A 17,381-nucleotide genomic window follows, 5' to 3' on the forward strand; every position below is an offset into this window, starting at 1 on the left:
GGTTTTAGCTTTTCACAGAGTTGTGAGACCATCACCACAATCTAATTTCTTTATTCCTCCTCCAAGCTCCAGCCCCAGGTGGACAGAAAGCATTCTTGCTACTTCTTGGAATATTGGATAATCCAATAATCTAATCCCTTTTAAACAGACTAGACAGTTTCTCAGGCTCTAAGCTTTATGCAGACTGTTCAGTTCCAACTTCCCAATTCTTACAGGTGAAATTTACTTTTCCTCTCTCTGTGTGAGCAATAAAGCCCATTCCTCAGCCCCTGGAGTCTATATATGTTCCAGACTGACACCCCCAAGGGCCATGGCAGCATCAGCTCCTGCTACCACTTTGGCTTTTTGTTTCCCCTTCATTTCTGGAACTTGAAGTTTTCCCTTTATTTCATTCTAGGTTGAGTGTGTGTTTTTTGTTTTAATATTTTGTTTCCACCCCGTCTTTCTTGTTATTTGTAGTGGAGAGGTCCTGTACTTGTTGACAGAGTCCACCAGCCCACCAGTAATCCCTGCATTACTTTTCAAAGGTCTTGAGAAATATAACTTAGCATTGATACTCTACTAACCTGCCATGTGTGTGTGTGTGTGTGTGTGTGTGTGTGTGTGTGTGTAGCACTGGGAATAGGGGAATGGGTAAAGTGTATTAAATAATATTAGTAATCAAGTTACACATATGAAAATAATCACACTATGTCATACAATTAAAGCGTATTGTCTCTTGGAGGTGAGACTATGGTGATTTTATTTTTTCTTCAGGTTGTTCTTTTACAAATGTTCTACCTATACTAGCTTTATAGAAATCAGGGAAAAAATTTCAATGAAGAAACAAATGTCTAAATTTGATGGTGAAATTTAACTCTTTAATAATTTCGCTGATAAAGGGCTTTTGCAGCAGACTCAGTCCAGTTTCCTGAGTTACCCTCTGCCCTTTTTGCAGTTGGTAACTCACAGAAGATAAAACTCTGATATCCCAGTTTGAAAGCTAATGGGACACCAACTATAGACACGTCCCACCTGGCCTGATATTGATGACAGTTGTTTGTTTTTTTTTTAATATATTTTTTTAATATTTTACGAAAGCTGTAGAAATTCTGTTTGAAGCTTGAATTAAAAGTTCTAAGAAAAAAGGTGATGGTTTGAGTCCAGACAGAAATAAGGTACTATATCCTCATATTACAGTTGGAGCAGATTTGAGTTGTGTTGAGTCTTTTCAGTTTGATGGTTTGAATCCAGACAGAAATAAGGTACTATATCCTCATATTACAGTTGGAGCAGATTTGAGTTGTGTTGAGTCTTTTCAGTTTGATGTTTTGAGTCTAGGCATCAATAATGTACAATGTCCACAAACTAATTTTATTTTTTGGTTTTGGCTATTTATAGGAGTGGGAGGCTGACCATCTGATCTTCTGGATCAGGGCTTGGCAAACACTGGCCCAAGTCCAGCCCATTGCCTGTTCTTGTATAACCTGCCAGATAAAAATGATTTTTATATTTTTAAATGATTGGGGGAAAAGTCAAAAAAAGGATAGTATTGTGTGACATATGAAAGTTATTTGAAATTAAAATTTTAGTGCTCACAAAAAAGTTTTTTTCAGAACACAGCAACACTCATTCCTTACGTATTAGCTACAGCTGCTTTCACAGAAAAAAGAGCCGAATGTTGTTATGATCTTGATGTGAGGATGGTCTTTTAAGCAAGACAAAAGATGCAGAAGCTATAAAGAAAAGGACTGATAGACTGGTTCTTAGGAAAATTTAAAACTTCTGCATAAAGTGAAACGCCACAAAACACTTAAAAGACAAATGAGGGAATTAGGCATGAAACCCGAAAGTTCTACCCGCAGGAAGGTCCGCTGCCTCCGGGGCCCCACCGTTTTTCTCTGTGTTTTGTCACTGAAAACAACAGTAAAAATGTCTGGGGCTTTATCACCCAGGTCAAGGGTTGAGCCTCCTAGGAGGGTGTGGCCCTTCTCCCCACCCAGCTGGTTCCCGCAGAAGTGGCTCTGTGTGCTCCACTAGAGGTCTACCTAGGAGTCCAAGGGCCGTATTTGAAGGGCACATCCTGCTTCCTGCCAGAAACCCTCAAATACAGCATGAGGAACACAACAAGGGAACAAAACAGAACTGTGACAATTTAACTGAAGCAATAAACTCTATTTCAGTCACTAAAACACATTAAGTTACTGCATGAGGTAAGGCGAGCGACTTGTCCTGGTTTGCCTGGGACCATCCTTGTTTTAGTACTTAAAGTCCCACGTTTCAGGAACCCGCACCCCTTCCCTCCATCACCGGCAAACCTGGACATTTCCTCACCCTTCTCGAGAACAACCTTTGCTCTCTAAGTCAGTAGCTGTTTTCTTTTTTGGGGCCACAGGTCCTCTAAGAATCTGATGAAGGCTGTGAATTCTTTGTCTAGAAAAATGTATAAACTCACAGGTTCATAAAATTTTGCTCTAAGATTTCAAACAGATAAAAAGTTCTCCTGAAAATAAGAACGCTGATATTTAAGGATACCTTTCTTCCTAGAACTAAACCCAAGAAGAAAATCATCATGAGGTCCTTTTATCGAAGTGTGACAGTGTGGATAATAGCTTAAATCATGATTTACAAGACACAGAAACTCTGCCTCAGAGACCTTCATAAAGGCACAGAACACCTAAATCATCATTTGATGATCTCTTCCAGAAGCTGAGAGGGTGTTGTCCAGCCACTGGGATTTCATGTTTTTTAATTTTATTTTGAAAGGGAATCTGAAGAATCAGAATGCATAGTTAACCTGTTCACCAGATTTTCTCATAACATTTATAAAATTTGTTTGGTACCTGCCATGTTCCATACGGCACTAATTCTTTATATATATTATCTTTAATTCTTACAACAACCTTGTAAGGTAGGTATTATTAACATTAGTTATAAACATGAGGAAACAAAGGTTGAGAGATGTAAGTTGCCCAAGGTCATCAGCAATGAGACTCCCCCACCCCCACCCCCCCAGTACAAACCCCTGATTTTTCCATTACTAGTATTTCTCAAAGTCTGGTTTGAGGACCACGTGTGCAGTTCCTAGCACAGACCTACTGAATCAGAATTCCTGAGGTGGGAGAGGGAATTGTGTTCACATTAGTGCAGACACCTTAAACCAGTTGTACCATGTATGCTATTGATCCGTGCTGAATCTCGTTGTATTTACAGCCCCATCATTTGGCAAGTTCAGATGTTGTGTGTTGACCTGAAAACGAATTGTAGATACAAGAAGTGTGGAAAGCAATATTGATACGCTAGTGTAGGCTAGCAGGATACAAATACACCTTTGCCTGTCTGAACAACCTATGGGCTGAATGACCCCTTAAATAGTGCTCTCTACCTTGGTCGCACCTTGCAATCACCTGGGAAACGTTAAAAATAACGATGTCTAGGTCCAACCCATGGAGATTCCCATTTAATTGATTCGGGCAGCAGGCATTTTTTAAAGCCCCCCCCCCCCCAGGTGATTCTAAGTGCAGAGCAAGGTAGGAACCACTGTTTTAAGCAGTGGTAAGTACCTACCAAATGGCAATTTTTTTTCTTGTAGACTAACTGTTGCTAAATTGTTCCTTCTGACAAAAAGAAAAAAAATTGCAGTTTTTAAAGCAGGTTTTTCCTCAAAGCGTGGTCCCAGGACCACTAGCAGCAGGATCACCTGCGAACACTTAAGAATGCAAATTTTCTGGTCCCACCCCAGACCTACCCAATCAGTATAAGAGGGGTGAGGGCCAACAGTCTGTTTAAACAAGTCCTTCAGGGGATTTGCAGCACGGCAAGTTTCTTTTAAAGAAAGAGAAGCATTGTGCACAAGAAGTGTATCACAAGGCAAACAGAGAGACTCAGTTAGTTAGTAGGCGTTATCTGTTCAAAAGCCTGCTTGATCCACAATCAACTTAAGAAGAAGTTCTGTACTGCTTGGGCACAGCCTCCAGGTTCTTGGCTCTGCTGCGTTCCAGAGGTAACAAGGCTTAACCCCCTATTTCCTGCGTGTTTTTCAGACCCCTGGTCAGACAGGTCCTGTTTTGTAGAGTGAGTGGAGTTATTTGTGTTCTTGCAATCTCTCTGTTGACTATTCCCATCCCCCACCCATGGCTGATGCATCGACCGACCCAGGTGCAGGCTTGCAACCAAAATTTGCTAAAATCTTTTAATGCCGTTTTGCTAGAGAAAAAAAAGGGTTTGGTTCTCGTTTCCCTTAAAAAAAAAAAAAAAAAATCCTTCTGTTATCTATTTGCTCAGCCACAGACCTAAGTCTTGTGTTGCCTCCAGGAAGGAAAATAGCACCAGTGTTGATCAAATATCTGAAGTGAGTTAACCCTTTCCTGCCCTATCCATGCAAACTAGGTGAGAACAGTCCCTGTGACAAGGCATCTCTGCATTAGTCTAACACACCTTGGACGAAGACATTGCTAGCGGTCCAGGTGGGTCCTAGCACAGATTTACCCTTTGGAATCTTCACAAAGACGCTGCAGCTTCCTTTTTTCAACATTCCCCTCTGAGATGAAAGCTTCTGTGCTGTAAAACTTTTTTTTTTTTTTACTATTTGAAATGCATCCTCTTTATTTATTTATTTATTTATGGCTGTGTTGGGTCTTCGTTTCTGTGCGAGGGCTTTCTCTAGTTGCGGCAAGCGGGGGCCACTCTTCATCGCGGTGCGCGGGCCTCTCACTGTCGCGGCCTCTCTTGTTGCGGAGCACAGGCTCCAGACGCGCAGGCTCAGTAATTGTGGCTCATGGGCCCAGTTGCTCCGCGGCATGTGGGATCTTCCCAGACCAGGGCTCGAACCTGTGTCCCCTGCATTGGCAGGCAGATTCTCAATCACTGCGCCACCAGGGAAGCCCCTGTGCTGTAAAACTTTTGGTTCTGGAGGCTTAACCATGGTCTCTTAATCACTCCCCGTTTATAAGGAAGGGATTTCCCCCGCTCAAAGGTTAAAAAGGGACTGCGAGACTGGGTGAGTCCAGCAAGTGTGTAGCTCTTTTGAGTCTCTCTCCAAGCTGAGTTTTATCTGTTGAGCGTCTGGAGAAAATATTTCTCAAGTGTTTTCCTGCTAGGCTAAACTCACCATTTTCATCTCTTAATCCCATGATGAAACATCTGGTAAACTAAACAGTGAAGCAAATGCTGTATGAGGCTGTGTATGCTTTCAGAAACATTCTCGTTTGCATTTGAAGTTACCCCTTGCCTCCCAGCTGCAAGGTCCAGGGCTCCACATTCTGCTCCCGTTACACTGAATTCCAGTGCGAGGTGAAGGAAGGACAGGCCACAGGGTCTGCTCTTCTGCAGCCAGGACTGCACGCAGGCTCCCGTGTACCCTCTTTACAACTCAGGTGAGGTCCTACCCATTCAGTTCCACATCCCACACCAGGCCTGAGGGACAGTCCCAGGCCTGCTTGGTGCCTGATGCCTGGTGGACAGAGGCAGCTGGCAGACACCCATCCTACCCACCAAAGGACTGCCATTGCTGACTGAGGCAGGGACAGCTCTCTTGGGGGAGGGGCGGGGTCAGGCAAATTGATCAGAGACTGACAGATCTGGAAGGAAGGTGTGAACTGCATTCAGGGGGAGAGGCGAATCCATTTCCAAGCTAGGAGCAGAGTAACTGAGGAAGCTCAGAGTTTTCTGGCAGAATTTTCCCTGAATGTTCAGCTTAGTTTCCATCCCTAGGAACACCTCCCAAAGACATCTCTTATTCTTTCTCCCCACCCTTGCCACCTTTTCCTAAGTACCTACCTGCCTCACAATAAACCCATTAAACTGTCCGCAGGGAAACAATTCTCGCAAAACTCCTTGGAATAGGTTTGCCAGGTAAAACACAGGAAGCTCAGTGAAATTTACATTTCAGATAAACAACCAGTAATTTGTCACTATAAGTGTGTCCCAAATATCTCACATATTTTAACAAAGTCTTGGTTGTTTATTTGAAATTCAGATTTCACTGGGTGTCCTATATTTTTAGTTGCTGAATCTGGCACCCCTGTAAGAGGTGGATAACAGGAAAAAGCACATGACAGATTGTGGCCCTGCTCAGGCTGTTCACAGGTCCACCAGTGAGAGTCTCACCGGAAGAGAAGCCGTGCACTCACCATATCGGCATCTGTACTGACAGACTCCATTTTTCCCTCCCAGCAGTTCCAGAAAGGAATCGAAGTAGCTGTTGACAGATTCAAAGCTGCCCCGGATGTGCCGAAGGCCCCAGTCTGAATAGGACTCCTCTGCGTCAGGGCTGGTGTCACTCTGAGCCAGGCCACCCCCCAGGCTGAGCCACAAAATCAAGAAGCTGGTGGCCAGCGTCATCCTGTAGCCAGGTAGGTACTGAGGTCCCTCCTCAAACCCCAGCCAGTGTCCCAGGAAGTCTGGGTACACGGCCCACCAGCCAGATGCCAGGCAGGACTGGGAAAGGGATTATCTGGAGCACTCAATCGGTGTGTTCCCCAGAGGTGGACTTTAAACACAGCTCTGGAGGTTGGGATGAGATCAGGGCAATTAGAAAGGGCAAAGGTTAAGCAGTAGGAGGGCCTATCTGAGGGATGGCCAGTGAGGGAGAGAACACTTCAGAGCGGATTCCCCGGCCCTGGAGCAGGGGGATGTTAGCCAACTTTTCAGAGGCATGAGTTGTGGAGCAATTGGAATTCTATCCCCAACCAGCTGGTTAACCTATGGATTAGTTACAAGTTTGGTCCCCTAGGACAGGCCTCTTGACACAAAGGACCTAGCCGCACCCCTAAGCCAGTCACCTACGTATGGTGACTAGGGAGATATAGGGAGATGCAGGAAGATGTATAAAGGACTCAGGAAACCCTCAGTGATGGCGGGTCAACAGTGTCACCTGTACCAACGGTCCGGATATTGTCAGAGTTTGCTGTAACTGTGCATGATGGAAGGGTTCAGATCTAGGACCCCAGCTTCTGCGTCGGTCAATGCTTGGCTCTCAGACTCAGTCCTCTAATCTGGCAGAGCTCCTCATCAAAGCCATCCTGGTGCTGGGGCATTTTTGCCTCTGTATTTACAGCAGTATTTTTATTTACACTCAGCCGCGTCTGGTATCTACAGATTGCCCTGAGATAGAGCTGGGGTAACTCAGCGCTCCTAGTGTTGTTCTTCCATTGAGTTGCTTAAAAGTCAGAGAGTTTATCAGAATCGCTATTTGAAATTTTAGGCTTTAAAAGTGTTGACCGAAGTCTAGTGTTTTGGCATCATCTTCAGTGTATACTTTGCTTTTAGTCATGTGAAGAAATAAATTCCATCCATGAAATCACTAAGCTAAAAAACGATGGCTTTATGGACCAAATGAGTCACTTAGCTTCTCTCTCAAAAGTCTGGAAAGCCCCAGAGAAAATAATGAATTAAATTTCTTCATTTTAGATAAGAAATGTATTTGTCTAAAGACTCAGACTCCAGGAAGGGTAGTAGTTATAAAATATATCATATGAACAGCAACAATGCCACCAATATTTTAAAGTACATATAATTTTTCAAACCACTGTGTGTGTGTGTATATATATATTTTAAAATTTCACATCAATTCTACGAAGGAGGGTAAATACCATTCCTGTTTGAGAGGTGAGAAAACTGAGATACAAAGGTTAAATTACTCAGTCAAATATAAACAGGCTATCAAGGATAAGAGCTGAGGGTCAGAACCAGCTGTCACATAATCTGGGGTGCCCAGTCAAAATGAGAATGCGGAGCTCCTTTTCAAAAAGCAGGGAAAAAGAGCCATTAAAGGACCTAAAATATAAAGTTTTCCTTTAAAAATGTTTTATTGTGTTATCACTGTTGTAAAATATAATTGGGTAATAGTGATAACTGAGTAACAATATAAGCTTATAAACTGCAAAAATATTTTTGGTGTCATAATTTTATATAATGCGATATATAATACTTCATTAATATATGATGTCGTGATTGATCATTTTTCTGACTTGCTTTTCTGTAAATTCATCTATTAGGTCATTAAAATTTATACTTTTAATAACTTCATTTTCAGTTCATACAACTGAAAGCAATGTCAGTTGCTCTTGGCAAATGCAAGGTCACAAATAATATTTGATAATCTTTAATTTTGAGAAGGCTCTGCTGATCCAGCTCTTACTGGAGCTAGTAATAGTATTTTTCCCCCATTTCTTGATACCTTAAATTTTTTTGTAATTGCAGTAAACTATTCATACTTACTATTTTAACTTTTTAAATGGACAGTGCAGTGTCTTTACATTAGGTACATTCACAATGTTGTTCAGCTGTCGTCACTTTACATCTCCAGAAATTCTTCATCATTCCAGATTGAAACTCTATGCATATTAAACATAATTCCGCATTCTTTTCCTTCAGCCTCTGGCAACCACTATTCTCCTTTCTGTCCATATGAATTTGTCTATACAAGGTACCTCATAGAAATGGCTCATACAATATTTGTCCTTTTGTGTCTGGCTTGTTTCACTGAGCGTAATGTTGTCAAGGTTCATCCATGCTGAAGTATGTGTCAGTACTCATTATTGTGAATAATGCTGCTGTGAAATTAGTATGCAAATACCTGTTTGAGTCCCTACTTTCAATTCTTTTGGGTGCATACCTAGAATTGGATTTGCTAGATCATATGGTAATTCTACATTTAACTTTTTGAGGAATCATCATATTGTTTTCCACTGTGGCTGCACCAGTTACATTGCCGCCAGCAATGCACAAGGGTTCCAGTTTCTCCACATCCTTACCAATGCTTGTTATTTTCCTTTTTTTTTGACAACAGCCATCCTAATGGGTATGAGGTAGTATCTCATTGCAGTTTTGATTTGCATTCTCTAATGATTAGTCATAGATAATGAACACCTTTTCAGGAGCTTTTTGGTCATTTGTATGTCATCTTCGGAGAAGTGTCTATTCAAGTCCCTCTTTGCCTAGTTTTTTTCCTCAGTGCTTTTGAGATATAACTGGACTATAACATTATGTAAATTTAAGGTGTACATCATGATGATTTGATACTTATATATTGTGCAAGGATTACCACAGTAAGGTTAGTTAACACCTCCATCACTTCACATAATTATCATTCCTTTTTGTGGTGGGAACATTTAAGATCAATTTTCTTAGCAACTTTCAAATATATAATAAAATGTTGTGAACTGTAGTCAATGTGCTATAGACTACATCCTCAGAACGTTTTAAAAATTTTTTTTATTGGAGTATAGTTGATTTACAATGTGTTAGTTTCAGGTGTACAGCAAAGTGAATGAGACATATATATACACATATATATACACATTCTTTTTCAGATTTTTAAAAAATTTTTATTGGAGTATAGTTGATTTACAATGTTGTGTTAGTTCAGCTGTACAGCAAAGTGATTCAGTTATACAGATACATATATTCATTCTTTTTCAGATTCTGTTCCCATATAGGTTATTACAGAATATTGAGTAGAGTTCCTTGTGCTGTACAGTAGGTCCTTGTTGGTTATTTTATATATAGTAGTGTATGTATGTTAATCACAAGCTCCTAATTTATCCCTCCCCCTCCACGTTTCCTCTTTGGTAACCAGAAGTTTGTTTTCAAAATGTGTGAATCTGTTTCTGTTTTGCAAATAAGTTCATTTATATCATTTTTTAAAATTAGATTCCACATATGAATGAAATCACATGATATTTGTCTTTCTGTGTCTGACTTACTTCACTCAGTATGACAATCTCTAGGTCCATCCGTGTTGCTGCAAATGGCATTATTTTCTTCTTTTTTATGGCTGAATAATATTCCATTGTATATATGTACCACATCTTCTTTATCCATTCCTCTGTTGATGAATATTTAGGTTGCTTCCATGTCTTGGCTACTGTTCTCCATAGTGGCTCCACCAACTTATATTCCCACCAACAGTGTAGGAGGGTTCCATTTTCTCCACACCATCTCCAGCATTTATTGTTTGTAGATTTTTTGATGATGGCCATTCTGACCAGTGTGAGGTGATACCTCATTGTAGTTTTGATTTGCATTTCTCTAATAATTAGTGATGTTGAGCATCTTTTCATGTGCTTTTTGGCCATCTGTATGTCTTCTTTGGAGAAATGTCTATTTAGATCTTCCCATTTTTTGATAGGGTTGTTTGTTTTTTTGATATTGAGCTGCATGAACTGTTTGTATATTTTGGAGATTAATCCCATGTCACTTGCATCATTTGCAAATATTTTCTCCCATTCTGTGGGATGTCTTTTCATTTTGTTTTTGGTTTCCTTTTCTGTGCAAAAGCTTTTACATTTAATTAGGTCCCATTTGTTTTTTTTGTTTGTTTTTATTTTCATTGTAATCTAGGAGGTGGATCAAAAAAGATATTGCTGCGACTTATGTCAGAGAGTGTTCTGCCTATGTTTTCCTCTAAGAGTTTTATAGTATCCATCCTTACATTTAGTTCTTTAATCTATTTTGAGTTTATTTTTGTGTGTAGTGTTAGGGAGTGTTCTAATTTCATTCTTTTACATGTAGCTGTCAGTTTTCCCGCACCACTTATTGAAGAGACTGTCTTTTCTCCATTGTATTAGGTTGGCCTAAAAGTTCCTTTGGTTTTTAAGTAAAAATAAAAGACACATTTTTCATTTTCACCAAGAACTTTATTGAACAACATATTCACCGTTTTTTCCCACTACCTTCTGCCACTTTTCAGGCAACTTCATAATTCCATCTTCCCAAAACCTTTTATCTTTTTGATCAAAGAACTGTTCCAGGTGCCATTTACAGTCTTCCAGGGAATTGAAATTTTTCCATTAAGAGAATTTTGTAAAGACCAAAATAAATGGAAATCCGAAGGTGCAATGTCTGGTGAATAAGGCAGATGAATCAGAATTTCCCAGCCAAGCTGTGACAGTTTTTGCCTGGTCATCAAAAAAACATACGGTCTTGTATCATCCTGATGGAAGATTATGTGTTTTCTGTTTACTAACTTCGGATGCTTTCATGAGTGCTGCTTTCAGTTGGTCTAATTGGGAGCAGTGCTTGTTGGAATTAATCATTTGGTTTTCCAGAAGGAGCTCATAATAGAGGACTCCCTTCCAATCCCACCATATACACAATATCACCTTCTTTGGATGAAGACTGGCCTTTGGTGTGGTTGGTGGTGGTTCATTTTGCTTGCCCCATGATCTCTTCTGTTCCACATTATTGAACAGTATCCACTTTTCATCACCTGTCACAATTTGCTTTAAAAACGGAAGATTTTCGTTACATTTAAGTAGAAATACGGGCAAGAAGGTTTTTTTCGCTTAACTTACGTGAACCCAACCATCAAAGCCATTAACATAACGAAGCTTGTGCAAATTATTTGGATATTTTGAGTATGTCGGCTATCTCCTGCATGGTATAACATTGATTGTTCTCAATTAATGTCTCGGTTTGATCACTGTCAACTTCAACTGGTCTACCTGACCGTAGAGCATCGTCCAGCCAGAAATCTCCAATGCAAAACTTCACAAACCACTTTTGACACGTTCGATCCATCCCAGCACCTTCTCCATACACTGCACAAATCTTTTCTTGCATTTCAGTTGCATTTTTACCTTCCTTGAAATAGTAAAAGCATAATATGCAGAAAATGTTGCGTTTTTTCTTCCATCTTCAATATTAAAATTCACCAATTTTAAGGTTTTTTTTTTAAATGCATGCTGATATGACACCTGTCACAATACAAAATTGTTTCGAATGAAGTTAAAGACAACTAAGCACTACTAGAGTAATCGTATGGAAAAAAACCAAACGAGCTTTTTGGCCAATCTAGTATATTCTTGCCTCCTTTGTCATAGATTAGGTAATCATAGGTGCATGGGTTTATCTCTGGACTTTCTATCCTGTTCCATTGACCTATATTTCTCTTTTTGTTCCAGTACCATACTGTTTTGATTACTATATCTTTGTAGTATAGTCTGAAGTCAGGGAGCCTGATTCCTCCAGCTCTGTTTTTCTTTCTCAAAATTTCTTTGGCTATTCAGGATCTTTTGTGTTTCCACACAAATTGTAAAATTTTTTGTTCTAATTCTGTTAAAAATGCCATTGGTAATTCAATAGGGATTGCATTGAATCTGTAGATTGCTTTGGTTCATTTTCACAGTATTGATTCTTCCAATCTAAGAACATGGTATATCTCTCCATCTGTTTGTGTCATCTTTTATTTCTTTCATCAGTATCTTATAGTTTTCTGAGTCGAGGTCTTTTGCCTCCTTAGGTAGGTTTATTCCTAGGTATTTTATTCTTTTTGATGCAATGGCAAATGGGATTGTTTCCTTAATTTCCTTTTCTGATCTTTTGTTATTAGTGTAGAGGAATGCAAGAGATTTTTGTGTATTAATTTTGTATCCTGCAACTTTACCAAATTCACTGATGGTCTGTAGTAGTTTTCTGGTACCATCTTTAGGATTTTCTATGTATAGTATCATGTCATCTGCAAACAGTGACCATTTTACTTCTTGTTTTCCAATTTGGATTCCTTTTATTTCTTTTTCTTCTGTGATTGCCGTGGCTTGGACTTCAAAAACTATGTTGAATAAGAGTGGCAAGAGTAGACAACTTCATCTCCTTCCTGTTCTTAGAGGAAATGCTTTCAGTTTTTCACCATTGAGAATGATGTTTGCTGTGGGTTTGTCATATATGACCTTTATTATGTTGAGGTAGGTTCTCTCTATGCCCACTTACTGGAGAGTTTTTATCAGAAATGGGTGTTGAATTTTGTCAAAGGCCTTTTCTGCATCTATTGGGATGATCACATGGTTTTTATTCTTCAATTTGTTAGTATGGTGTATCACATTGATTGATTTGCATATATTGAAGAATCCTTGCATCCCTGGGATAAATCCCACTTAGATCATGGTGTATGATCCTTTTAATGTGTTGTTGGATTAGATTTGCTAGTATTTTGTTGAGGATTTTTTGCGTCTGTGTTCATTCATTAGTGATATTGGCCTATAATTTTCTTTTTTTGTGATATCTTTGTCTGGTTCTGGTATCAGAATGAGCTTGGGAGTGTTCCTTCCTCTGCAATTTTTTGCAATAATTTCAGAAGTGTAGTTGTTAACTCTTCTCTAAATGTATGGTAGAATTTGCCTGTGAAGCCATCTGGTCCTAGACTTCTGTTTGTTGAAGATTTTTAATCACAGTTTCAATTTCAGTGCTTGTGATTGGTCTGTTCATATTTTCTATTTCCTCCCAATCAGTCTTGGAAGGTTGCAGCTTTCTAAGAATTTGTGCATTTCTTCTAGGTTGTCCATTTTATTGTCATATAGTTGCTTGTAGTAGTCCCTTAGGATGCTTTATATTTCTGTGGTGTCCGTTATAACTTCTTTTTCGTTTCTAATTTTATTGATTTGAGCTGTCTCCTTTTTTTCTTGATAAGTCTGGCTAAAGGTTTATCAATTTTGTTTATCTTTTCATAGAACCAGGTTTTAGTTTCACTGATCTATTGTTTTCTTCATCTCTATTTCATTTATTTCTGCTCTGATCTTTATAATTTCTTTCCTTCTAACTTTGGGTTTTGTTTGTTCTTCTTTCTCTGGTTGATTTTGGTGTAAGGTTAGGTTGTTTATTTGAGATTTTTCTTGTTTCCTGAGGTAAGATTGTTTTGCTATAAACTTCCCTCTTTGCTGCATCCCATAGGTTTTGGATCGTTGTATTTTTGTTGTCATTAGTCTGTAGGTATGTTTTGATGTCCTCTTTGATTTCTTCAGTGACCCATTGGTTGTTTAGTCTCCACGTGTTTGTGTTTTCTACAGTTTTTTTCCTGTAATTTATTTCTAATCTCATAGTGTTTTGGTTGGAAAAGATGCTTGATAATGATTTCAGTTTTCGTATATTTACTGAGGCTTCCTTTATGGTCCAGCCTGTGATCTATCTGGAGAATGTTGTGTGTGCACTTGAAAAGAATGTGTATTCTGCTGCTTTCGGATGGAATGCTCTATAACTATGAATTAAGTCCATCTGGTTTAATGTGTCATTTAAGTCCTCTGATTCCTTATGGATTTTCTGTCTGGATGATGTGTCCATTGGTGTAAGTGGGGTGTTAGGGTCCTCCACTATTACTGTGTTACTGTCATTTTCCCCTTTTACGGCTGTTAACATTTGCCTTATATATGGAGGTGCTCCTATGTTGGGTGCATATATATTTACAATTGTTATATCTTCTTCTTGGATTGATCCCTTGATCATTATGTAGTGTCCTTCTTTGTCTCTTGTAAGAGTCTATTTTAAAGTCTATTTTGTCTGATATGAGAATTGCTACTCCAGCTTTCTTTTGATTTCCATTTGCATGGGCTATCTTTTTCCATCCCCTCACTTTCAGTCTGTATGTGTCCCTAGGTCTGAAGTGGGTCTCTTGTAGACAGCATATATATGGATCTTGTTTTTGTATCCATTCAGCCAGTCTATGTCTTTTGGTTGGAGCATTTAATCCACTTACATTTAAGGTAATTATCAATATGTATGTTCCTATTGCCATTTTCTTAATTGTTTTGGATTTGTTTTTGTAGGTTTTTTTTCTTCCCTTCCTCTTTTGTTCTCTTCTTTTGTGATTTGATGACTATCTTTAGTGTTGTGTTTAGGTTGCTTTTTCTTTTTTGTGTGTGTATCTATTGTAGTTTTTTGCTTTGCAGTTCCCATGAGGTTTTATATATATATATATATATATATATATATATATATATATATATATGGTTGTTTTAAGTTGCTGGTCTCTTTCCCTCTTAGAGAAGTTCCTTTAGCATGTGTTGTAAAGCTGATTTGGTGGTGCTGAATTCTCTTAGCTTTTGCTTGTCTGTAAAGTTTTTGATATTTCTGTCGAATCTGAATGAGAGCCTTGCTGGGGTAGAGTATTCTTGGTTGTAGTTTTTCCCCTTTCATCACTTTAAATATATCACACTGCTCCTTTCTGGCCTGTAGAGTTTCTGCTGAAAAATCAGCTGATAACTTTATGGGGATTCCCTTGTATGTTGTTGCTTTTCCCGTGTTGCTTTTAATATTTTTTCTTTGTATTTAATTTTTGTCAGTTTGATTATATGTTTCTCAGCATGTTCCTCCTTCGGTTTATTCTGTATGGGAATCTCTGCACTTCCTGGACTTGAGTGAATGTGTCCTTTCTCATGTTAGGAAAGTTTTTGGCTATAATCTCTGCAAATATTTTCTTAGGCCCTTTCTCTTTCTCTTCTCCTTCTGGGACCCCTATAATGCAAATGTTGGTGCATTCAATATTGTCACAGAGGTCTCTGAGACTGTCCCTATTACTTTTCATTCTTTTTTCTTTATTCTGTTCTGTGACAGTGATTTCCACCACTATGTCTTCCAGCTCACTTATTCGTTCTTCTTCCTCAGTTATTCTGCTATTGATTCCTTCTAGTGTATTTTTCATTTCAGTTATTGTATTGTTCATCTCTGTTTATTTGTTCTTTAAATCTTCAAGCTCCTCGTTAAACATTTCTTGTACCTTTTCAGTCTACGCCTCCATTCTTTTCTGAGATTTTGGATCATCTTTACTATCATTACTCTGAATTCTTTTTCAGATAGATTGTCTATCTCATCTTCATTTAGTTGTTCTCATGGGTTTTTATCTTGTTCCTCCATCTACAACATATTTCTCTAACTTTCTGTGTTTGTGGTCTCCTTTCTGCAGGCTGCAGAGTCGTAGTTCCTCTTACTTCTGGTGTCTGCCCCCTGGTGGGTGAGGTTGGTTCAGGGGCTTGTGCAGTCTTCCTGGTGGGAAGGACTGGTGCCTGCCCTCTGGTGGGTGGAGCTGGGTCTTGTCCCTCTGGTGGTCAGGGCTGTGTTAAGGGGTGTGTTTTGAGGTGGCTGTGAGCTCAGTATGACTTTAGGCAGCCTGTCTGCTGATGGGTCAGGCTGTGTTCCTATCTTGCTGGTTGTTTGGCCTGAGGAGTTCCAGTGCTGGAGCCTGCAGGTTGTTGGGTGGGGCCCAGTCACTATATTGTTTCTCTTCCTTTTATCTCTTACCTCTGAGACACAATAGTCCATGGAATCCAGAATTATATTATCACAACCCAACTTCCTTTCATTCAGGTGGAACACATTGCAGTTCTTTTTCTTTTCCTTTGTGCTCAGTGTAGTTTCACTTGCTTAAGGGTACTACATCCAGAGACCTGTCACCCGGCCCTTCAGAACAGAGCTCCTAGTGTGAAATGGCTCTGTCAACACCTCAGTTCCAGAACTTACTCACTTTGTAACTGAAAGTTTGTATTCTTTGACTGACATCTCCCCAATTTTCCCAGCCCTCAACCCCTGGCAACCACTTTTCTATTCTCCGTTTCTATGAGTTCTGCTTTTTTAGATTCCACATACAAGTGATATCATAAACTGTATGTCTTTCTCTTTTTGACTTATTTCACTTAACATAATGCCCTCAAGGTCTATCCATGTTGTGGCAAATGACAGGATTTCTTTCTTTCTCATGGTTGCATACATATAATTTTTTATTAGGGTGTTTCCATATACTGGCTATTGTGAATAATGCTACAGTGAACATGGGGATGCAGATATCTCTTTGATCATGATTATGTTTCCTTGAATATATGCCCAGAAGTGGGATTGGTAATCATATGGTAGTTCTACTTTTAACTTTTTGTGGAACCTCTATACTGTTCTCCATAGTGGCTGAACCAATTCATTTACCCACCAACAGTGCATAAGGGTCTCCCTTTCTCTATATCCTTGCCCACACTTAACTCTTGTCTTTTTGATGGTAGCCATTCTGACAGGTGTGAGTTTATCTCATTGTAATTTTGATTTGCATTTCCCTGATGATTAGTTATGTTGAAAATCTTTTCATATGCCTGTCGGCCATCTGTATATTGTTTTTGGAAAAATGTCTATTCAAGTTGTCTATCCATTCTTCAATCTGTTTAGGTGTTCTTGTTACTGAGTTATATGAGTTCCTTGTATATTTTGGATAGTAAACCCTTATCAGATACATGATTTGCAAATATTTTCTCCCATTCTGTAGGTTGCCTTTTTATTGTGTTGATCATTTTCTTTGCTGTTCAGAGCTTTTTAGTTTGATGTAGTCCCACTTGTTTATTTTTGCATTTGTTGCCTTTGCTTTTGGTGTCAAATCCAAAAAAATCATCACCAAGACCAGTGTCAAGGAGCTTACTGCCTATATTTTCTTCTAGGAGGTTTATGGTTTCAGGTTTTAGGCTCAAGCCTTTAATGCATTTTGAGTTGATTTTTGTGTATGGTGTAAGATAGTGGTACAGTTTCATTATTTCGAATGTGGCTATACAGTTTTCCTAGCACCATTTACTGAAGAGACTGCCCTTTCCCCATTGTATATTCTTGATTCCTTTGTTGTAAATTAATTGATGATATATATGTGGGTTCACGTGTAGGCT

At 39.1% G+C, this 17,381-nt stretch overlaps 1 protein-coding gene across 5 annotated transcripts in view; it reads right to left on the bottom strand.

The window, feature by feature from the left end:
• Window positions 1-6,441, bottom strand: part of PLA2G12B (phospholipase A2 group XIIB) — a 29,772-nt gene extending 23,331 nt beyond the window's left edge. For all 5 annotated transcript variants that reach the window (XR_011074485.1, XM_068547791.1, XM_068547789.1 and 2 more), the window contains exon 1: window positions 6,111-6,441. Coding sequence is in view for 4 of the 5 variants with exons in the window: in XM_068547791.1 (XP_068403892.1) it covers window positions 6,111-6,321 (211 nt within the window). In the remaining variant the exon portion in view is untranslated. The remainder of the gene's footprint in view (window positions 1-6,110) is intronic.
• Between the last annotated feature and the right edge of the window lie 10,940 nt (window positions 6,442-17,381).

The sequence above is a fragment of the Eschrichtius robustus genome, chromosome 7 (genome assembly GCF_028021215.1).
Source record: "Eschrichtius robustus isolate mEscRob2 chromosome 7, mEscRob2.pri, whole genome shotgun sequence".
In the NCBI taxonomy this organism is placed as follows: Eukaryota; Metazoa; Chordata; class Mammalia; order Artiodactyla; family Eschrichtiidae; genus Eschrichtius; species Eschrichtius robustus.